The sequence below is a fragment of the Chaetodon auriga genome, chromosome 6 (genome assembly GCF_051107435.1).
Source record: "Chaetodon auriga isolate fChaAug3 chromosome 6, fChaAug3.hap1, whole genome shotgun sequence".
NCBI lineage: Eukaryota > Metazoa > Chordata > Actinopteri > Chaetodontiformes > Chaetodontidae > Chaetodon > Chaetodon auriga.
The window spans coordinates 25993223-26017414 of record NC_135079.1 but is presented as its reverse complement, the minus strand read 5'-3'; the positions used below and the strand labels follow the sequence as shown (position 1 = coordinate 26017414).

The window sequence follows — 24192 nt, the reverse complement described above, 5'->3', positions numbered from 1 at the left end:
ACTCTCCTGACACTTGGAAAATTAATTGTGAATCTCTGTCTGAGCCTCTATCTGAGGGAGTTACATGGAAATACATGTGTTACTTGGAGGTCAGGAGTCTCTCTGGCTGAGGGGAGCTTGGGAAGGGCTACAAAGTGAACTGCCTTGGAGAAATGGCCCACCATGATGTGGATAACTGTGCTACTTTGACAAGGAGGTATGCCTGTGACAAAGCAAACCAGCTAGATGATGATGCGAGGCCTTCCCCTGGGTGCAGATGGAGCAAGTAGAGACAGTTACGGGTGCCAATCTCCATAAACTCAGGGTGCGGTTGATTCCAGGGTGACAGGCAAAATGGGAAGTGTGAACCCACTGCAGAGCCTGTGAATGAACAGTCAGGCACAAAGAGACAGTTAGAGACAGTTAGGTGGGCCATTTCCTGAATCAGGTTGAGAATGTTTGGCCTTTCTCACCATCGACATCCAGAGAATGGGAGAATGGTATCTGGACTGGAAGGGGATTCTTCAGAGGGTGAACCTGGGCAATAAGTTAAGTTAAACTTAAAACAACTGAAAAACGTGACAGGGCAGGCTTGGTGGAATTCAGCTCTTTAGCTTTTTAGCTGACTGAATGTAAGCTAGGTCCTTATGATCAGTCCATACTACAACAGATTGTTCAGTACCTCCCAAGTAGTGCTGCCATTACTTTAAAGCCAGTTTTACCGCCAACAATTGCCGATGGAGTCAAAGTGGGCAGGAAATCATGTGAGTGACAAAATGGACACCAATTTGAAACCCTCCCAGCAGACCTGTCAATTTGGGGATTGTGTAGCTGTCAGAGGCATTTTGGAATCTGAAATTACACTTGGCTGAATACTCTCTCTGTGATTACGAGGCAATGGTAACATGACAGGAACTGTGCGGTGTGTTGCTTGGGCCAAAAACCTCACATCTAAAGCATTAGCTGTGAGGGAGAATTTTAGTGGTTCCAAGGGCACACTGGACTGAATGGCCAAATCATGGTTGTTAGGAAAAGTTTTAAAGAAGAATAAAGAGGAAAAAGAACAAAGAATTTCTCTAACAATGGTCAATAAAATTATCTTCAGCCAGTGAATCAATTAAACCTTTGGAGAGGAAGAGTGTGTGTCTTTTTAGGGAAGGTTGTCTGAATTTGCAGTCCTGGTTTTGATGGGGATGAGGACGCAGACTGATTCATTACTATCCCCAATGCAACTGGTTAGCCTTGCCCTTTTAGCCCCACTAAACAGATGGCAATGAAATGACCTGATTGACCACAGTTTAGGCACTCACTACTCTCATGCAACCCAGTCTTACTTAAGGGGACAACTGGGCCTGACCTAATTGTTTGGGCTCATCTGAAGGAACTGGAGACAAGGAGGAATTATTAGAGGTGCCAGACAGAGGCTGTATTCTTAATTTTGTTCAGGGGAAAACGGAGGTCCAGGTGGTGGATGATGACTGATGAGTGTTACTGGTCTTTTCAAGATGCCGCTCCTGCTAAGGAGACAAGGGATTCAAGGTTAGTTGGTTCATCATGTGAAGCCATTTGATCTTTTAATTGTTCATTCAGGCCTTTAACGAGCACATCCCATGGTGCCTCGTCAATCCACTGCCAGCACCCAAAAATCCACAGTGTGGTCTACAACACTTCCCGATCCCAGTTGTGGGCTTAAAATACATTTCCATAGTGATCAGTGTGATCAAACACAGCTCTCACTTCAGGACAAAATCTCCATAGGAAATAGTGCCGATAGAATTGCTTGCTTTCACCTCATCAGCCCATGTAAGGGCCTTTCCTCTTAAGAACCTCATAATATATTCTACCTTGGACTGGTCCAATGCAAAGGTTAATGGCTGCTGATTGAAAACCTATTGAGCACTGTAGTAAGAACCCGTGGCATTTCTCCAAATCATCAGTGAGAGGCTCAGGGTCCATGAAATATGAATCTCTTACTGGTGTGAGTGCAGGTGGTAATGTAGATACTGCTGGCTGGGGTGGCTGAACAGCTGAGGCCGGTGGGGACACTGACGGGGTTTAGGGAGAGACTGGAGATGTTAAAAGAGAGAGTTGATTCATTAATTGTGTTATTTGAGTTCCCATGGCTTGAGTGTTGTCAGAGTGTGGGCAGTGCAATTGCTCAAGGTGTCTGAGGAGGATTGCTTGTTTGGAAATAGTTTGATGCATGTTTGATGTTTCCTGCTTTGAGTCTATTGGGTCCTTGCTGCCTGATCATTCTGTTAAGTCGATACCCAAAAGTAGATTTCAGACTGGGAGACCATGTAAAAGATCAACCAAAGGCAATTTATTATAAAGTTTGTTCGTGGTGGAAATCCGGAGTGATGGAGCAGGGCTGGTTGGATTGTGTATTGGGAATCAGAGGCAAAAAGTGGCACAGGGCAGGCAGTGGCTTGAACACTGGAGACTGACGAGAAGCAATATGAGTGCATTATAATTCAATACGAATGTCCCTATTGTGCACTATAGATGTGATCTTCATAGAAAGCATTGACGGACAGACAATTATTCACGAGTTAATCACATATAGTCTTAAAAGTCAAACTCTGAATCAGGTCCTGTGCGTAAACATATGCCCATGTTTTGTTCACTTAGAAACAGATGTAGATGTTTTTGTTTATATTAATTATATGTCATATTCATTTTATTTATATTTCATGCTAACCCCTGAGTACTGATAGCTTCAATCCTGCTCAAGCACATCTATGAATCAAATCCTTTCATGCGTGTTACATGGTCCAGACATGTAAGCAAAATAAGTGCACAGAAACATGCCTGCACGCAGACACATGTACAAAAGCCCAAAGAAAGTCCTGATATGGATCTCCTCCTCTGTACATCATTTGAGATTGTATTTTCAATGAATTTCTTCCTGTGTAAAAAGAGTATTTCAGAGAGGTAAAAAGATGGACATTGTTGATGGTACAACCTTCACATGTCTAGTACATTCTTAAATGGTTTCCATAATTATAGTCCCCTTTGCTAACAACATTGTCATTAGCATTGTATTGCCTTAATGCTTTTGCTGTCCTGCTGTGAGTCACTGGGGCTAGATTGCAATATTTCCTGCTTAATGGACATTAAAATAGGTGTTCATGTTGTTAAATCCTGCTGAAAAATGTGTGTAGTGTGTGGTGTGTTTATAGGGGATCCACTTGCTTATATGCACATATCACTGAGCTTGTGTGTGTGTGTGTGTGTGTGTGTGTGTGTTTGTGTGTGTGTGTTTGTGTGTGTGTGTGTGTGTGTGTGTGTGTGTGTGTGCATATGAAAATGTCTTTTTTTCTATTTACATGTACATCCCATGCATCCTTACTATGCCGACAAGCCTCTGGCCCTTAAGTCAACTTGAGTGAGATTATGGACCAACAAGCATTGTATCCCAGCTTCTCACGATGCTTTGTGATAGATCTGAATTACCATTTTGACATCAGCAAGAAAAGCATTAAGTCCTCTGGGTGCAGTGATTACTTTGCAGGGACATTACATGTAATGACTTCTATGGCTGAATGTCTGCCAAAGCTTGTTCATCATGCAGACAGATCTGTATAGACAGCATAGACAGTGCTGTGTGAAAGTCTTGTAACTTGTATGATGTCTCATATAACTGTTATTCCAAAGCCAATGAAATATTTCACCTTGACTCTAATCTAGATTTTTCCCATTAATGCCAGAAAACATTTAAGGTTCCATTATTTCCCAATAATCAGTGGGGTGTGTGTGTGTGTGTGTATGTATGTGTGTATGTATGTGTGTGTATATATATATATCAATTGATATTATTATATGTTTCAATTATTATTTTCTATTATTCATATCTCTTACTACAGGTGGGGTCAAGAGATATGAGGATGAGCAGATGGGTGACACTGATCACAGATGGATCAATTTGGCAGATGCATATCATTCCAGACTTTATGATGTATCTAATTACAGCACCTACTAATCCAATGATTTCCCAGATGACTATTTGAATGAATATTTGCAAAAATGCAATGAATTTTCTTGTTTTCTTACATTTTCTGTTCTTCTGATCAACTGCAGAAAAACATTTGGCATTTTACTCAACCACTAGGATTACTAGAGAGGGCAATATGTGGTGGAAATTGGACTGTGACCACCTACTGAGTCAAAGTCCCCCAGTCGATCATCTCCCCCCTTTTCCCCACTCCATAGTGGCCTTGTCCAGTGTGATTTCAGTCGAATATTGACACCTTTTCACAATGTTGGTGAACATATTAATAATCAGTAGGTTCCTTCAACTCCATACTTTCTGCTTCCTTGTAGTGTTTCACCAGTCATTTCTCAGCATACAGTGCTAAGATGGTCTACATACTGTAGGGACAGGGGTGTTCACAAAATCATTTGGGTTTGTTGGGTGTGCTAAAATCATCAAGCTTCTATATTTCTAAGCTGCATTGTCTGCAGCATGTCTGTCAAGTTTTGCAGCACAACATAATTCTGCTTCCAAAGTGATTCTTCATAATGATGCCAAATCGTAGATATTGCCAATGCAAAAAGAGAGTGAGGTTACTTATTTCTCTACACCTGTCACAGCATCACCCATCATTCAAGAAGAGACCACATCCTCTTTGCTTTATGAAATCTTGAGGAATCTTTGAAGGCATGCCCCATTTTCAATGATGTTGAGAGTACAATTACAACAGAATAAATCCAAAGACAATTAACGAGAAAGCAAATACAGGACAGTTAAACAGTGGCATTCAAGAGCTCTAAATGTAGGCAGGGGTGCACATAACTTTTTCGTCAGAAACTCAGCTGAGTACCAGGCGATGGTGTTTGGTGCTCCTCCCACACATAGTGGGGTCTTCATAAATTAAGTCTTAGTCGCTGTCCTCCATAGTGTCTCCATCCCTGTCCTCTACTTCAGCTTCCTGCATGAAAGATGACAAAGGTGCACCAACAGGCCCTGGTTGAGTCTCATTCTACAGGTCAAAAGCTGGCTTTGGGTCAGATTTCTCTGTTATCTTAGACAGCTGAATGTGCGCCAGGGCTGAGAGTATGTGACAGACAAGATCTGTTTAAGAGACAATTTAACCACCTTGTCAATTTTGAGTAACAATCTAGATTGCTTGTATTTACTGTTTAAACCAAATCACACACAGAGGACTCTGCCATGCATTTCCCTGCTTGCTTTAAGTACACCCATTCTCTCAGTGGAGTCTCTGTCAAGTTGCAAGGTTGTTTTTGTGATGTCCTCCAATCCATCAAAGAGCAGCCCCAAAAATTTAGTGGACTGCAACTTTACTCTTAACTCCCCACTGATACATGCTGTGCATAGTATGCACCTCCGACATGGACTCTTAGCCATTGCAATAATGCAAAATCCTCAGCACAGGAAGACATGGGACGTTCATGTTTAGCCTTATAAAATGCTAGGAGAAAAACATTATGAACTTGCAGTTGTTTTTCATTCAACCTATTTTGCCATTTAGCAAGTAAGTGACTGGGCTTTCCAGCTTGACTTACTTGCTTGTTAGCAATAGTCTGTGCCATTTTTGTTCGCTCCGCACACTTGTCTTGTTTATCAAATAAAGAATGATTGAAATTGTTTCAGCCACTATAAAACACACCTGTTTTGTTGGTTAGCCGTCGATGCAAACAGCATAGCTTACAGCACATGTCGATGCACTCATCGTTAGCTTCAAACCTTGGCACAACTTGGAGCCACTTCTCAGACAAAAGTCAGTTCCTCTGCTTGGGTTTGGCTTGACGTTTCTTTGTAGGTGGCGAACACCAAAGTAGCTGCTTAATGTCTGTTTTTTTAATATCTCTCATAGTAGGGTACTTCAGCTAAAGAGCTGAATTCCACTGGGTCACATGTGGTGACAAGAAATGCGTGCTTGCATGAATTGTGTGTCGATGACCAATTACAGCTGCTGCCTTCTTCTGTTTTATGATCTCCAAATGTTGTATTACCGCATCTGCTGGAATGTAAGAACTTTACAGTGCAAACTATTTACAGTACCCACCCAGAGTGATCCCATTTTCCATTCTATAATGCAACTGGACATAAGGCATTTCTGTTTTTTGTCACACGTGTACCAGTTGTGTGCACCCCTGCCTCTATGTATAATTGTGTTAAGTTTCAGCTTCAAAGACATTTTTAACCCAATTTTAGCCTGACAAACTATGTTAACTTTACATCTGAAGAAAATGTAATGCATCTTGAGCATTTACCGCAGTGCATGCTGTCATCTTTGCTATCTTTGCCAGTTCAATCTTTAACTTCACATATGGGAGACAGACCTATAGATCTGTAAGTGAGCTTGCACAGGAATAATAGAGTACATTTTTAATGAGACATCTTGCTCTTGAATAGCAGACTAAAGTAAAAAAAAAACAACAAAAAAAAAAACAGTTGCATCTGTAAATGGGTCACTGTTGAAAAAAATAAAATGTGAAATGGTAAATAAAAACAACAATCTAAATGAAGCAGCATGAGGCACATATCTTTGAACTAATGCGTCTCATCGTTACATACGGTGGGAAATGTTATTTTTGCTCTGCTGTGTGTCTGCTGCTAGTGAGAGAATGTTTGGTCTCTATCTGAGAATTAGTTTAGACAAGCCACTTAAAATCTTTCCATGTTTCCATGGGAACACCCACTCTTTAAAAGGTTGCTTTTCAAAAGAGGGGTTGAAGTGCTTTTTTCCTGTATAATTTTTAAATTGAATAAATGTGATTTTCAGAGAAAATGGGTCAATGAAAAGTCAAGGAATGTAATTTTGCAGGTTTTTGTCCATTTTTGTTTGAATTCTAAAATACAACCACAATACTTCATGACCTTCCCTTCATAGTGACTGCATGTTTACATGCACAAAGTATTCAGTTTTTTTGTCCTTATCCCAAAAAAAAGTAGTATTCTTACTGAACTGTTTACATGGCTCATGAAAATGTGTACTCCATTAATATTTCTATTTTCATGCTGCTGTGGATACTTGATTGATGTAATGACGTACGTCCTGTTGTCATTGTGTTGGTTGTTTGCATCAAAATATGATTTTTTTCAAACGTTTTCTACCAGACTCCACTTTTCAATTCATTCAACTGCCTTCTTGAAAAGGTTGGTGTTGTTATATCTGTGCCTAAACAAAGACCTATTGATATGGAAGTCTTTCATAATGTTTAAAAGTAGCTGTCTTTCTCCTTCTGACCAGAAGTGTTGGCTTTTCTTTTGTGCGTGCCTCTATCCCAGCACACTGTTGGATAGTTTACTATACACACAGCTGACCATAAACAGGCAAAGACTGTATCACTAACTGCACTAAAAACCCTAATTGAGACACATATTCTGTTTCATTATGTCCAAGGAATGCTCCTAAAAGCTGAAAAATATCCACGTCCCACATATCTTATTAGGCTATATTTGGTATAAGGCCTAATTTGCAATATCCAAATGGAATATGCTGTTCACATGACCTGTATCAAATCGGGAATATTGTTATATTTGGAATAATAGTCAAAAAGAGAAAAGAAAAAAGATAAGCTATTGGACACATTCTCTTTCGATCAGTCATTGAATAAAATCATATTTTATTTGACGTTAGTGTAAAGCTGAACCAACCCAAATTACAGCACGTAGTAAAACCATCATTTGCTGCCAGCCTCTCAAAGTAATGCTCTAAATTTTGTGTACAGTTCTTTAAATCCCACACTGTCACCACAACAAGCTCAAAAGCTGTAAAAGTTTGACAAGCAACTTGATTTTTTAAGGGGTTATTGCTGCCAATTTTCACATTACATATTCTTGGTCAATAATACATCATGTCTTTTAAAAAAAAAAGATGAATGAAGCCTTTTGTGGCTCCAGAAATAGCTATGGAAAATCTGATGAATTGCCTCAAGTGACGTCACTCGAGTCGTGAAAATGCAAAAAAATCTGGGGAAATGGAGTTAAAAAGAAGTGATTTTACCAGACCTCTGCAGTCAGCTCTGCATCTCTGCTTGAGTTTGACCAGCTACCAGCATAACATCCAGACTCCACAGACTCCACTGTGGTTAATGCAGGATCCACGTTTTGACATAGAAGAAGAATGTGTCAGCAAAAAAAAAAAAAAAAAAACATATCTCTGATTCTGTTCCAAAGATCCTTTTCAAAAAAAAAAAAAAAATGTCCACTGTGAATTTGACAGCATTATAAAAGTGCAGTGCATATTTGGTGGAGTTGTCTTTCAGCAGTTCGGAAACTTAATGCTCGTCAAAGTACTGATTTTTTCTTTGTCACTGCATGTTTATGTATCTGCTCTAGCCTCGTGGTGTTTATTTAGGATTAACAAGGATTAGGTCTTCAAAAGGAAAACATTTATTTATTTATTCTGTCCTCCTGCCTGTACCTGTCAGGTTTATCTCCACAGAAACCATGTGTTCATGTTTATAGTTCTGACCTGTCCTTTGTTCTGTGTGTTGCAGGTTGCCCATGTGGGTGGCCAAGAGGATGGAGGCCATGAGGGCTGTGTACCTGGCTTCCAGGTCAAACACTACCAGGTGGTGCATAGTGGACCTTTCCAGAAAGGCCAGGTTCTTATACAAGGTCAGTAAAAATAGACAGGTCTCACTTAGATGTTTAAAATCAAACTTTTTCTGCTTTGCTTTGGAGTTTGCTCTGTTGTTCCCTCTCTTAAATTGATCAACACAATGTTGCATGTGGGAGTTAAGACACACACACAAAACCTGTGTGGCTCCCGAGAATTTGAATTGCAGTATATGGAGGGAGCCAAGCAGAGCAAAGCCAAGCTCCCTTCTGGACAAGGTTAGCGTGTGTTTGTGTGTGTGCTGTGTGTTCATATGCTAAGTTGCGACTTTTTTTGCTGAAGCAATTCAATCCCAATACACCAGTTACCCCGCTGGCGACTTGGCCTTCCAGAGACCACAGTCAGCCACTCAGCTGTATTTTCCTTGTTATGCAGGGATGTGATCTCAGCGGGTTTATAATCAAAACATTACAGATTTGAGAGGGAGTTTAGAGGAAGGTCACTTGGTTAACTGTGGTTTTTCTCATGGAGACTCACTTCCATCTCTGAGGCAGTCAGGAGGCAGCCTCATCACCCTGTAGTTACTTCGTGGCCGGTCAGATTCCCCACAGACTCTCAACTCTCAGCTCCATATTGTTGCTGCAACTTATTGGTCCAGTCTGCTCCTCTGGGACCCTCCGGCAGTGCTTACCTGCACAGTTCCACTCCGTCTCCACAGACATCAACAATAATGTATGCTGGCTAGCAGTATGCTTCTGTGGGGCTGTGAGCTATGGCAGTTATGTCTCCAAAGAGATCGACAAAGTGCAGTCAGCTTACACTTGTTTTATTACAAAGCTGGGAAAGTTTTCACCAATTCATGTGCTTAATAATTCATTAGCCTTTGCACTGACTTGTTGTTTTATTCGCACAAGATGATGAAATACAATGGAAATATGTAAATTAAAATGGGAATAATTTATAGTTTATTAATGCAGTCTGTCATTTATTGTGGAACTTGTTTTTATTCCCCTCTCATTATTCAGCTTCTTTATTTATTTCATCATCCCACTGTGTTACTTTCCACAAGGCTGCAGTGGTAGAATTTCATTAGCTGCTTCAGTGACAAGCACACATTGTGTATCTATACAGGAGTGTCACAGTTTCCTCTTTTATGGTTGGAGTGTCATGCAGTGCTTGTAGAGGTGCTCTTACAAACTTTTTGTAAGTGGCTCTCCACTGACAGACAGCTTTCTCAACTGAAAATACATACTTTCCTACCCAGACGACAAAATATGACAAATCTGAACATTTTCTTCTTCAATCTTCTTTTTCTTCTTTTTTGACTTTATTGTGTTTGATTCGGTCAGCCAGCGAGGCATTTTTTCATCTGGAGGTTCAGTGGTGCGTGCAGTAGGAGACGGAACTCAGTTCTGCTTTAGTGCTCTGCTCTGGGACGACAGAGTGGTTCTATTACCTTGAATATGCTCCTGTCAGCAGAAACACCTCTCACTGTGGGGGGGCACCTGCTCAAAAGTTATGGACAGAAGCATAGGCATGCCAGTGCTCACTCACACATAGGCACGTACACACACACACACACACACACACACACACACACACACACACACACACTCAGAGTACAATATAAATATGTATTCATGTAGTTATAGTGGATTCTAAAATCTGAGACACACACATAAATGCATGTAGGCTGTAAGCTGTGCATGCTGTGTATTGTGTCAGTGATTTATAGCTGAACAGAACTGCACAACAAAAGTGCTATATGGTTTCTGATCCCTTTCAGTGTCTCCTAATGATTCAAAGCACTTGTACAGACTCAATGCCTCAGCAGGTACTGAAGTTGAATAGCATGTTCAAAAGCAACAATGATAAAAGAAACATGTGAAAGAAATTGACAAAAGAAGCGAAGGGAGCACATGATTTCAGCATTCAGCTTGAAAGATGTGTGGTGAGTATCTGTGGTTATGTCACTGACTGTTCTGGATGGATCAATCACATTCAAGTATGTTAGCTTCAAAACAGTGGTCACAGTGAAATAACAGTATGTGCACATGTCAGTGTGTCTGTTTTTGTTCACACTCACACACACACACACACACACACACACACACACACACACACGTTGTAGTGTGTGTGTTTGTGTGTGTGTATGTGTGTGTGATTTCAAAGAGAAGTGAAAGGGAAAGCCAATTGTTAGCACAAATGATTCTGTGCATCCCCCAGCCTGTATGGATATCGAGGAGAGCATTGACACTTTTTCATCTTCCCGGAATCCATTTTGCTAAATTTGAACAAATTGTCTGTTGAGTGTGAGTGTGATTCATACAGAGTGCCAGAGGCTGCAGCCAGGCTTAGTGACACATGCAGATTTATGTAAATTCTGCTCAGCCCTGTGCCACCTGCTGTAGACCTCTCTGTGTAATTACCAGTGGAGGGGCGGTCTGTTAGCAAGAGATACCTGTTGGCGCAGACCCGGGTTCAAGGACATTCATCTCGGCTAATGGCCATATCCAAGAAACAAATGCATACACATACAGAGTGCGAACATTCACTCTTTCTCTGTCTCTCCCATTTCTTGGTGCTACTCCTGTTGTGTTTTTCACACCATCACTACAGATACTTACCATTTCCTCTCTCTGGCTCTTGGTTTTGCTACTTGTTGTGCTTGTGTGTTGTTTGCCTGCTTTTCACTTTACCAGTTTTCATCCATTGACAGCAAGTAAGGTCCATGGCCTTAATAAGAAATGATGTGCTCCATCCTTACCCCTGCTGGATTATGTGATTTGACTGTGTCGTGTCAATGGTGTCATCTTTCAATCAGTGAACCTGACCACATGCTCACACCAAATATGTCAACATTTGTCACGTAAAATCACTTTCATCCAAATATCTGGATGTACCGACTGATGATTTGACGGACTCTTGAACTTGACTCTTGCAACTGCTAGATTCAAATGTTATGCAATTAACCTTCTATTGCCTGCAGCTTACTGCTCAATTTAAAAAACATCCTGACCAAAGCAGAAATTAATTTCATAAAATGAAAAGCTTAATATGAAAGCCTGTAAATTGCTTTTCACCAGGGAGTTGAGTTTTATTCAGGTGTAAGAGATATTTGACCCAGGTGAGGAATGCCATTTCTACTGAAAAATAAATAAAAATAAAAATGCCGCAACAGACACATGCCTTAAGATTGAAGAAGCAAGTGGAATGTGTGCTTCACCTTCATACATTTTACGAATAAATGCCACATATTTTTAGTGTTCAGATACTGTTGAGATGTAGGCATTCAATGACATTTAACAAAGTATAAATTAGGTTCTCTGTTCTGAAAAGTTACTCTGTCTCTCTGCCAGGACACAGAGAAATGCAGCAATGAGATGCATTGATTTTGATATTATGTTATAGCTTACCTTAGTTTTGCAAGCTGTTTGTTTCTTGCCTTGCAGCTGTCTTCTCAAGGGTGACAGGTTTTCTGTCAACAACTTTGCAGGCTATCAGAAAGAATGGTACTTATCAGCAATGCTGCGCCTATGTTTCAGCATTACTGATATTACTAAGTACCATTGTTTAGTGTATGCTTTTTTTGCAAGAAGAAATGATAAGACCTTGTGTTCCGTTAATTAATGAAAACGTTTGGTGGAAATGCAGTTTTCGATTTTATGGTGTACTGGGAAGCTATGGGGCGTACCACACTGACAGCCAATAAAATGTGGAGAATAAATGAGGAGAGCCACCTTATCTGTATCCTGCAGAACAAGACCATGGCTCTGTGAGACATCTCTACAATCCCACTACCAACCATAATTACTCCTAAAAGCTAGGTAGCCTTTGGCATGCACCATAGCATCACTTGCCTCCCTTAATTGAGCATTCCTTAAGATTTGACTTGTGAAAAATACACCTGAAGGAGAAGGTCCTGTCTGGGCATGGCATTGCTAGCTTTAAGATTTGCACTTCATGTTTGGCAGCAGTCTGTGGACATGGAGCTCTCCTTGCTGGCCCAAGGCCCAAGGCATATTAACTACATAGAGCTCCAAAGACCTCCATGCTGGCACAATGCTTGTCTCTTGCTTGTGTTCCCTCCAACTTTACCGTTGAAGCAATTTAAAAGTACTTGAATTCTGACATAGCCTAGCAGTTTTAAATAAATTAGACAGTTGGAACAGCTCTCTCATCTGTTTTATTTTTGCTTCTCCTCTCCTCGGCTCTGCTTTCTAAGTTTAGGTGATGTAGTTTGTCCTTCCTTCTAAGCGCACACAGTAATGTTGTTAAGGGAAATTGTTGCATCACAAATACACAAACACACACACACACACACACACACACACAAGTTAGGTTTTCATCACATTACATAGACTTAAATTAATTTCCTGGAGACTTACTGTAACATAACCTCTTACCACTACTTGCCTAACCCTATCCCTAACCTAAACCTAAACCTCACCTTACTCTAATCTAATCTTAACCCAAGTCTTCACCCTAGAATTTTATGATTTACATCATGGGGACCTGCATTTTGTCCCCACAAGTAAGGCGAGTCCCCACAATGTGACTGCGTAAAACAGATTCACGCCCCCACAATGTAATACAGACACACAGACACACAGACACACACACACACACACACACACACACTATTCACTCTTATTTACTGTATCTTTCATCAAATACTCCATTATGCAGCATATGAAAGATGAGTTTTGTGATTTATTTGCTGCTTTAAAGGTTGCTTCCCTCCTCTGCTACACTTCATTCAAATGGATCTATTGCTCACTGCAAACAAATGCTTTTTCTTCTCGAGTCAGTCCATGTGTTACTGCATTATGTTGATCAACCAGCACATCCCTTCTATCTTCGTCATTGTCACTGAGTACCTCATTATTTCACCACTGTTACTCTAGACAACCAACAGTCAGACGTTTATCAGTATAGAGCAGTATACAGGCATTATATTTTACCACTATGTGTATCTGTTTATTGGTGTTGCTCTGTATAACACTGTGGACCCATTGCCAAATGTATTATTATCTTGTGGTGTTTGCATAAACTAAAGGAAAAAGTCAATTAGAAAGAACATTCCCTGCATGGAGATGGAGCAAAGCTATAAACAGTCTAGCTTTACTGTGAGTTAATAACAGCTGTAGCCCACATGTTGCCCTACATACTAATTTTGGGAATATAACCTGCCCTACACCACCCTCAGCCCATCAAAAACCCACCTACTACAGACGGTCTGTCATCCATGTGGATGTATGGATTGATTTTCTCCCTTGCTTCTGTCTGTACAGCAGGATGCACATCCTGATCATGCCACTCTCACATCTGTAATGGCGCAGCATTAATCACCTTCTGTAGCCAGAGTCACTGGGACCTGCAGCTTCTTTTCCGCTGTATTTTTAATTTGACCATAAATCAAGGTGTGCTTTTGACAAATGAGTATAATTACAGGAAAGACCATTACTAGTATGGGTGTGTGTGTGTGTGTGTGTGTGTGTGTGTGTGTGTGTGTGTGTGTGTGTGTGTGTATGTGGACATGTATTCGTCATGTTGTGGGGACATAATTTTGTTTACACAGTCACATTGTGGGCACTTGCCTTCCTCATAGGTGCAAAATGCATGTTCCCATTACATCAATCATTGCATTTTAGGTTGAAGACTATGGTTAGACTAAGGTTTAGGTTCAGGTTTAGGTCACGGTTAGGTTTAGCCAAGTAGTGGTTATGGTTAAGGTTAGGGTAAGTCTGCAGGAAATTAAATTAAGTCAATGTAATGTAATTAAGTCATAAATGTGTGTGTGTGTGTGTGTGTGTGTGTGTGTGTGTGTGTGTGTGCGTGTGTGTGCGTGTGCGTACATTGGTACATGAATGCGTGGGCAGCAGTTTCTACAATACCGTATGTTTATGAATCTGACCATTGTATGTACAACATGTATACTGTGGCATGGTATTTGTTTAAAGTAGCTAATAATATGGTAGAGGAGTAAACCAAAAAGACAGATAAAGACAGAATCAATGTGGGTCCCTGGGGGACTTACAGTGAACCTTATATAGGTCAACTCGTGACTAGAGGCTGCTGGTAGATGGTGGTTAGGACGGCTGGAATGTGAGGGGGAGGGAATGATGTTGCAGACAGAGGAGAGGACAGGAGAGGAAAAAGGAGAGAGTGGAAAGTAAAGCTGGAGTGGCAGGAAATGCTTTTTTGCAGACTGCAAAACATCAGTGACAAAAGAAAATGTCATGAGAATTTTTGACTAGAAAAACAATCAATTACTTCATATGTGGGCTGCTGTATGGTTTTTCAATAAAAGATTTATAGCAATATCGTTCACCAGAATATATGAATTATATTATAATAACATGTATGGCAGGGGGAAATAAGAAATTTAAATAGTAGTGTAACATACTTTTGCAAGTGGTCCCCGAACACAACACTCAAGTAGTGGATGATATCACATAAGTGAAGTCAGTCTGTGGGGACTCTTAGGCAGAGTTTGGTTGCCCAGCAAGCAGCTTTCATGAGACTGCATTCTGACAGAGACAGTGTTATGCAGGCAAGTATTGCGGTGAGGGAGCTAATAGCTAAGAAGCTGAAACCACATTCAGGAGAATTTGTGAAGAAATGCTGTGGAGCTGCTATCACCAAACTAAGGTAAATAGTTTCAACGTGTCAATTTGTCTGAAGTTTTGTTTGAAGGAAAACCTGACATGGAAACTTAGTTATAGTGTTTGCGTGATTTGACCTTCATGGTGGACATTACCGAGAACCTCAAGCTCCAGCAGCTTCTCAGCTCTCTCTCTGAAATTAAAGCTGTGGCAAGTGCAAATGGAAAGAGCACTGTGCATTTTCCTGCTCTACAAGAACAAAAGCTGCTATGACATCTGAACGCTGGTGAGTGTGAAAACTCCTTCAGGCATTTGGTGAGAGGTTTCAGGACATGGAAGTAAACAGAAGAAACTGAACATATTTGCTCTGCTGTTTATTGTGGAACCAGCTGATGTACCTGACAACCTACAACATGAAATCACTGAGATGCAAAGCAACAACCCACTACTCTGAGCAGTTCTTTTCACTACTGAATCTTGCAAAGATTTGCTTCCTCTCAAGTAACACTCATGAGGAGTGGAAATAACCAACATAAAGCACACTTGTAAGGAGTGGGGATGATAACAAAAAACACACTCAATGAGTGGAGACAGAAACAAAAGGCGCACTCGAAGAGTGGAACAAGCAATGTCCCCACGTGGGACGCTGAGGCTGGGCAAAGGCTGAACGTGGCTGGTGGCACTGTGAACAAACAAAGCACAGGTGAGGAACAAGAAAAAGGCCACCGAACAAACAGCGGAGACAGCAACTAGACAAGGACTGGAAATACTCACTGGGCACGGTTCTGGATAACTCATGGGAGAGATCAGGATAATCCAGCGACCACTCTAGCTCAGCGTCTTCCTTAAGTACTGAGCCCTAATCAGGCTCATGTGCTCCACATATGCTGGTGGAGAGGCAGGGCCAGCTGGGTGCAGAGAAACACCCAGCTGAGACAGACAGGGGAACAGACAGACACATAACACTATGGGAAAGGGAAACAGAGAACACTAGGAGCAGACAGATCTATCGGATCCTCACAGATAATTTGTGATAACTCTTTGGATTCACCACTACAAGTGACTGCAGTCCAGAACAACAAGGTAGCACATCAGATCATGTACAGTCAAGCCCAAAATTATTCACCCCCCTGGCAAATTTTGACTTAAAGTTACTTTTATTCAACCAGCAAGTTTTTTCTTCATTGGAAATGACACAGGTGTCTCCCAGAAGATAAGAAGATGTACAAGCATCATTGTGGAAAAAAATATTTCTCAGCTTTTGTTTACATTTGAATAAAAAGTGGCATGTCCACTAGTGCCCAAGGCCAAGTTTCTCTGCAGACTGCCTGGTGTTGCTGAGAATCTTGATGTATTGCTCTTTTTTTCATGGTGCTGTCTACTGTGATTAGGTTCCCTGGTCCATTGGCTGAAAAACACCCCCAAAGCATTAGGTTCCCACCAACATGTTTGACAGTGGGGATGGTGTTCTTAGGGTTGAAGGCATTTGCAGAAGCCAAGGGGCTTTTGTGTGCCTTATCTGGAGAAGTGGTGTCCTCCTTGGTCTGCGTCCGTGGAACCCAGCAGTGTGCAGTGTCTGTTGGACTGTCTGCCTTGAGAAGTTGCCACCAGCAGAGCCCAAATTCAGCAGGATGGCCTTGGTGGTGATCCTTGGATTCTTTTTCACCTCTCTCACTATCCTCCTGGCCAGCACATGTGTCACTTTTGCCTTCCAACCACATTTTCTGAGATTTTCCACAGTGCGGAACAACTTTTATTTTTTTAATAATACTTTGCACTGTAGCCACTGGAACATTTAGACATGGCCCTATAGCCCCTTTCTGACTTGTGAGCAGCCACAATGCACAGCTGCAGGTCCTCAATGAGTTCCTTTGTCTTAGCCATGACTGTCCACAAACCAACTGCAGAGAGCTGCTGTTTTTCACCTGTTGAGTTGATTAAAACAGCTGTTCCCTATGAATCAGGGTAATTAGAATGCTTTAGAACAGCTTGGACTATTTGGAATGTTATAGAACTTTGGATTTTCTCATAGACTGTGACAGTTTGCAAAGGGTATGAATAATTTTGGACATGCCACTTTTTGTTCAAATGTAAATCAAAACTGAGAAATACTTTTTTCCACATTGATGCTTCTTGTACATCGTCTTATTATCTTCTGGGTGACGCCTTTGTCATTTCCAATCAAGAAAAAGCTTGCTGGCCGAATAAAGGTAACTTTAAGTCAAAATTTGCCAGGGGTATGAATAATTTTGGGCTTGACTGTATATGTGCTTATGTTTGAGTTAGTGAGCTGATTACAGTAAGCTACATCAGGTGACTTTATTGATGCTAAAAAAAAAATATAGTATTAATTTTTATCTTATACAACATTCAGATGGATATCTTACCTTTCTGTCAGAACATCTGCTGCTGGCTGTGAAGTAGCATCTTTCTCCACTGGCACACGAACTCACATCAGCATCCCCGAGAGGCTGCCTGTGGAGGCTGCAATCACAGTCCATCAGGGGCACAGGGACAGTAGTGCCAAGACCCCATCTGCAATCACAGTGCAACTGGCAATTTTTTGAAATACTATCTCTCTCTCTCACTCTCTCTCTGTCTCTGTCTCTTCAGTGTCTGTTGTATGTCTCTTCCAGTTTTTCTTTCCTTGTTACATCCCTGAAGATGATCACTTTTGCTTCCTTCCTACACTCAACTTAACTCAACTTGGTTTATATAGCACTTTATGCACAACATAGCAGATCCAAAGTGCTTTACAGCACACACGGAGACGAAAAATAAAAAAATAAAACAAAGGAAACAAAGACGAGTGAAGAAAATTCTCTTGTGTTGTCTCTGCCAAACCTACTTAACAGGGAAGAAATTTACATTTCATCTGCTTGTAGGTCTAACATCTATCATTCACAGCACTCCTGGAATGAAAAATAAATCTCACATGTTTAATTCAATGCAGGCTGTTCACTAAGAGGCTGTTCATCAATTAGTAACATGATGTTTTTAATTGCAGCTTTGAAGGACTTCAGGGAGCTGGTTTTGGCAAGCAGATATGAACTGTCAAGATTAATATTACATTATTCTGACCAGACGTTGACACATCTTGATGCTGCAAGAAAGTGATTGCCTGAAATATCCAGAGACCACAGTCAATCAGAGCAATATGCACCAGCTAGGAACCTGCTCAGGAACCTCTTCTAGATCTGCTGTTAAAAAAAAAATTGCTTCTTTTGGTTTGCTTGTATTTGTAACCATCATGTAGTTGTTTTGCCTGCCTTGAGACACATTATGCCAGGATCAGACACAAAATCTAATGCGAATTTGAAATGATTTTGCTGTGGCTGAGATTGAACTGTTCAAATCACTCTACAACTGTGTGATTACATTAGTTTATATTGACAAAACCAATTGGTGGTAAAGCCGAAACAATAGCATTTCCATATCTTAAAACATATCATTAACTGTAGGCTACTCCCTTTCAACCACATGAAATTAATGCATTATTTTTCCATCAGTATTTAAAACTCAATCAGAACACAGTAACTTAGCTAAATGCACTGTTTAGCGAAGCACAAATGATGCAAAATGAGCCAAATGCAAGATGGCAGGCTAATGGGCAAATTCAGACAAAAGAAACTCACAAGAGGTCTCAGCAGAGGGAAAGCACCTGGCAAAGCAGCATGAAAACATGGTAGCATGGCAAAAACAACAGAAAACAGGCTCTCACAATAGAGTATTTGAGTAACTACTAAAAGACATCATATCCACAACTCTTGATCCTGCTTTATTTATTTTGATGATCTGTTTTCACCAAATGAGCTTGAGCTCTTATGCAGCTACACACAAACTCAGATCTCTCTAAACTGATGAAACTGTAGCACTGACTTTTTTTTTTTTGTATTGCAACAACCACAGGATTGGGCTCATTGCTGCAGGGCTGGGCTGTATGTCCATCTTTGCCACAATTAAAGCAATACCATGGCCAAGGTTTCTGGTTGCTTTTCACACATTCTTCTGTGGCATTTTTTCTTTCAGCTTAAATTTCCTTGACTTGACAGTGTTGTGGTAGCCTTTGTTCGATACTCTTCCTTGGATGCTTTCAATTCAATTCAATCAGTTTTATTTATATAATGCCAAATCACAACAGAAGTTGTCTGAGGACACTACAGAGCTGGTACAGACCATACTCTTAATCTACAGAGACCCAACAATTCCCTCATGAGCAAGCAAGCACTTTCAGCGGTGAGGAAAATCTTTCTTTTAACAGGCAGAAACCTCAAGCATAACCAGGCTCTGGGTAGGCAGCCATCTGCCTCGACAGGTTGGGTTAGAGAGAGAGAGAGAGAGAGAGAGAGAGAAATGCAATCACAGTAACAATGACAGTTCTAATGTTAGACTCTTAATTATATGTAGTATGTATATATATATATCAAATATGATATATTTATGTGTGTGATATATGTACGTATTGGGAACAAATAGTATATGTACATTATATAGCACTATGGATATAATAATATGTAAGTATGTGTTATGAGTTGGTTTTCTATGTGCCTTTTTACTGTGCTTGTGTTTATGTTTCATTGTTTTTTTTTCCTCCTCTTGACTCCGCAGTGGAGGTGTGGCCTGGCGGTGCAGCAGGCTGACAGCGCACCTGAGGCTCATCTCCCTGATTTCCTCCCCTGCTCTTAAGCAGCGTGGCGGCTTCGCCTCGCTGCCAGATTGTCGTGGTTTTTGCCAGACTTTCCAGCCATTTTCCTTGTCTTCCTAGCTTAGATCTCGTGTTCTTGCTCTTGTTACCTTGTGCAGGTTTTGTTGGGTTTATTTCTTCTCAGAGTTTGTAGCGTTGTTTTGTTCTTGCATAGTTCCTTTAGTGGTTCCTACTTTAGTTAGTTTATCCGTAGAGTTTGTTTGTTTTCCTACCCGCTCGCCACGGTGTAGTAGATAGTTTAGTTTAGGGCTGATTTTGTGTTGGTTTGGACTTGGAATTGTTTGGTTATTATTGTGGTTTTGTTTTTGGATCAAAATAAATCGTTTGTCTGTTCTACAGTTCCTTTTTGTTTCAGTGCTGTTTGTGTTAGCCTTTTTGGGTCCCACAAAAAGTATTCAGACTACTAGTCTTAACAGTATGACTAATAGTAGTAGCAGTTGCGGTGGATGTCAGGCAGGGCCATGGCAGGAGACGTAGCTATAATCCACATTCCAGGTTCAACCACTATCCATGGGAACCTGTGAGACGACAAAGCACAAAGACTCCTTGAAAGAAGCTGATTGGTAACATGCCTTGGTAGAACATGAAAATGTGTAGATGGAGAGGGAGAGAAGAACAGAGGAGCTTGGTGTATCTCTGGAAGTCCTCCAACAGTCACATCCTACTACAGCATTACTTAGGGCTGGTCCAAGGCATGCCTGAGCCAGCCCTAACTATAAACTTTATCAAAAGGAAAGTTTTAAACCCACTCTTAAATTTAGAGATGGTGTCTGTCTCCTGGACAAAGACTGGAAGATGGTTCCACAGGGGAGGAGCTTGATAGCTCAGTAAGCCTGTATTCTGGGAGTGCAGTGTTCTAGTGGAGTAATAAGGTACTACGAGCTCTTTAATAAGATGGTGCCTAATCCTTTAGACACCACTAAGGAATTGCAATAATCCAACCTGGAAGTTACAAATGCATGGACTAGTTTTTCTGTATCGTGTTGAGGCAGGATGTGCCTGATTAGGGTTTTCATGGTCTTTGTAACCACATTAGGGTTATCCTCTGTAGTAGCTGCTGCCCTGCCTTTCTTGTCTGCAGTCGTGAATATTCAGAGTGAGCTGGACTTTAGCTTTGGGAATTCTGAAATGCTTCAAAGAACCAGGCTTGCTGCAATCTTTCTGACCATTTGTATTTTAAGAGACTGTGGTATCTGTGAAGCAAACTTTGCATTGGTACACCAGGTGTCAACTTTCAGGCCTGGACACGTTTTTCCAGAGAGGCCTCAACTTGGAAAAGACGTATCTCTGCTCTTTGAAATGTGTTCTACAAACACTCTTTGAACATCAGGGATGTTGAGTTGTTCAGGTGATAATTGGTAGGTTGATCTGCCACCACTAGGAGGAGCCACAGAAGCCTGTTTGAGTGCTGACTGAATACTATCAATGCTGACAGCCATGCTGTAGTGACTGCTTGGCTCAGATGGGGTCTGGTCAGTCACTGGTACCACCAGGGGTATATAGTGGGGTTTTGTCCAATATAAGCTCTTCATGTTCAACTGGGCAGTCCTGTTTTGTAGGACGTGGAATTCTGGCTAATTCACTGGGCAGGACTTTCTCAAAGTCTGCACTACACATTTTTGCAACACTTTGCAACTCATTGAGGTAGGACTTTGTTAGGCTTGCACCAGCATTAGCAAAGGACAGGCTAGACAAAAGCTGGATGTGGAAAATGTTGGGATCAGAAGAGTGTCTGTGACACGGTAATTCACACTGAAGTATTTGAATAGCTGTGGCAAACTGAAATTCAACAACAGCTTGTTCTTGACATCATCATCGGAACTTTCAACCTTAACTTTTGTAATGGACCGTTATTGCCCCAAAAACTGAGTTACAGTTGCATAAGCAGAGTTGTAATACTGACCCGACTTCACTGACTGTATTTACTTTATTTACCACTATTAGTTAAAGTTTAAGTTTAAACTTAAATAAATACTAAATTCAATAAATTATTCAAAAATAAATTATAAGCCCAACATATGTTTTTAATTTTATAATGACATCTTTAGGCTACATGGAATAAGACTAAATCTAAATTATTCCGAAAGAATCATAGTAGCTACATAAAACAGTACAGTTGCATAGAAATAAAATTTATTTCTATTTCTTTAATGTTGTCTTTCAATCTATGTGGCTCTATTTTCCCGATAGGAAACTATGTTCGAAAAATATATTGATTATAGTATTGGTTAATACAGTTAAAACAATGTGAAAAAGTAAACTTCTATGTTTTTAATGGGTGTATGTTTTTTTTTTAAATTCATTAAGTAAAGGTCTATAAACGTCGCAGATAAGTTTAAGTATTAACTGTATGAAACATTTTTCGAGTGTTGATGCTAGAGGTAACATTTTAGGCTAACTCCTTATACTTTGCAGTTTTCCTAAGCATTACCAGGTCTCTGGACTGCATCTACATGCATTTGTCCAGTCCACTCGAGGCAGACGTCTTCAACAGGAAATCATTGCACAGTATCAATAAAGAGGTATGGTCCAACTGAGACAATGGCCTTGTAGGCTTCTAATAGTTTAATAGTAGAATAGTTTATGTTATACAATAAGATGGGCACCAGAGTTCCTTTCCAGCTGTCTAAACATCTTTTCATAGAATAGGCCTCATTCAACAGTTTTTTCCCCAATTTGAAATGTAGTTAACAATACCCCTCTTTTTAAACATGTTTTCCTATATCTTCCATACATTATTCCAGTCCAGTTACCTACATTTTCCATTCTGTCAGATGATATATGATGCAGAATGTATCATCACTATCGTGGTGACAAAATGGACGGGCTCAGTTCATGACCCCAGAAACTTTTGGGCTTCTTTTCTTTCCCAGCAACTCTTACAAGGTAGGTTATTCACTAAATGTATGACTGTAAAATAGTGTAGCTTTAAAAATGACTTCACTATCAATTTGTCATTACAAAAAAAGTCTTAATTAATTGTTTTTACTCTATTCAGGCAAATTCTTGGGGGTTTTGTTGGGAGACAAGGGATATACCTGACACAAGGTTTCATATAGGGATGGCATTTGGGCTCATCAAATCGAGGTTCCAGTTCCTAATCCACCTCCGAGGGACTCTATAAAGGGCATTTGACATTACCATTGCATGTGTTGTGCTTCAAAACATCACCTGGCAAGGATGCTTATAGAGGAGGTCTGGGGCAATAAGACAATTTCCACTGACAGTGAAAGCATTATATTCCCGTCCTTGTGTTATGGCTTTCGTTAATCTGTTCTTGTCGCTTTGATTTTTTTGTACTTCCCCTCAATTTATGTGACATACAAGTCACATAATTTATTTTATGTATTTCAAGTTGATGCTACCTTTTGGGGGATCAGGCATACAATTAAATAGTGTCATTAAAAAAAGTGTTATTGGCTTGATTATGGCAGTTCTGCTTGCATCTTTCTCCAGTTGTTGGATGACCAGTTCCAACTATCCAACTCATCATCATCACCCAGTGCATCATCCACATAATGCTTGTACACCTTCATTACATTTTTCATTATGTAGACAGAACCTTTAATTCTTTTTTGGAATGCTCTTGGCATTGTGTTGCAGTGATTAGTTAATGCTCACCTTGTCACCAGAGTCCGCCTGCTTCTCTCTCAGGCCAGCACAGAGGTGCTAATGCATGCTTTTATTTATCGTCGTTTAGATTACTGTAATGCCCTGCTCTCTGGTCTTCCCAAAAAGAGTATTTCAAACCTCCAATTACTGCAAAACTCAGCTGCAAGCGTGTTGACAAAGACCAGAGGGCGGGCCCACATAACACTGGTTTTAGAGTCGCTGCATTGGCTCCCTGTCCACTTCAGGACTCTGTTTTTCTTTAGAGATGTTTTTAACTGTTGTAAAGCACTTTATGTTGCATCTTATTATGTATGAAAAGTGCTATATAAATGAAGTTTGTTTTGACTTGATTTAATTTTGAATGATTTCTTCACTTCCCACGGATTGGATTTTTTTGTGTGTGTGTGTGTGTGTGTGTGTGTGTGTGTGTGTGTGTGCGTGTGTGCGTGTGTGTGTGCGTGTGTGTGTGTGTTGCTAAGTGTTAGTGAGGTAAGGTTTACAACTGGAATGACTTTTGTAATTTCTTGGCTGGAATTATGCCAAAACACGAGAGGCTTCTAATTGTTGGATATTTTAACATTCATGTCTGCTCTCCTTCTAAGCTGTTGGTTAAAGACTTTCTAAATCTTATTGACTTTTTTCGATCTTGTACAGCCTGTGACAGGTCCTGCAAAGGAGCATGGGCACACACTATATCTTGTTTTATCATGTCATGCTTTTTTTTTTTTCTGATCACATGCCTGTTTCATTTGAGATC

The 24192-nt window shown here is 40.5% G+C and overlaps 1 protein-coding gene across 1 annotated transcript in view; it reads left to right on the top strand.

Annotated features, from left to right (window-relative positions):
• The window catches only part of cdh13 (cadherin 13, H-cadherin (heart)), a 337845-nt gene that overhangs the window by 81132 nt on the left and 232521 nt on the right, over window positions 1-24192 (top strand). Inside the window, exon 2 of the mRNA XM_076732809.1 lies at window positions 8449-8569. Coding sequence (XP_076588924.1) covers window positions 8449-8569 — 121 coding nt within the window. The remainder of the gene's footprint in view (window positions 1-8448; window positions 8570-24192) is intronic.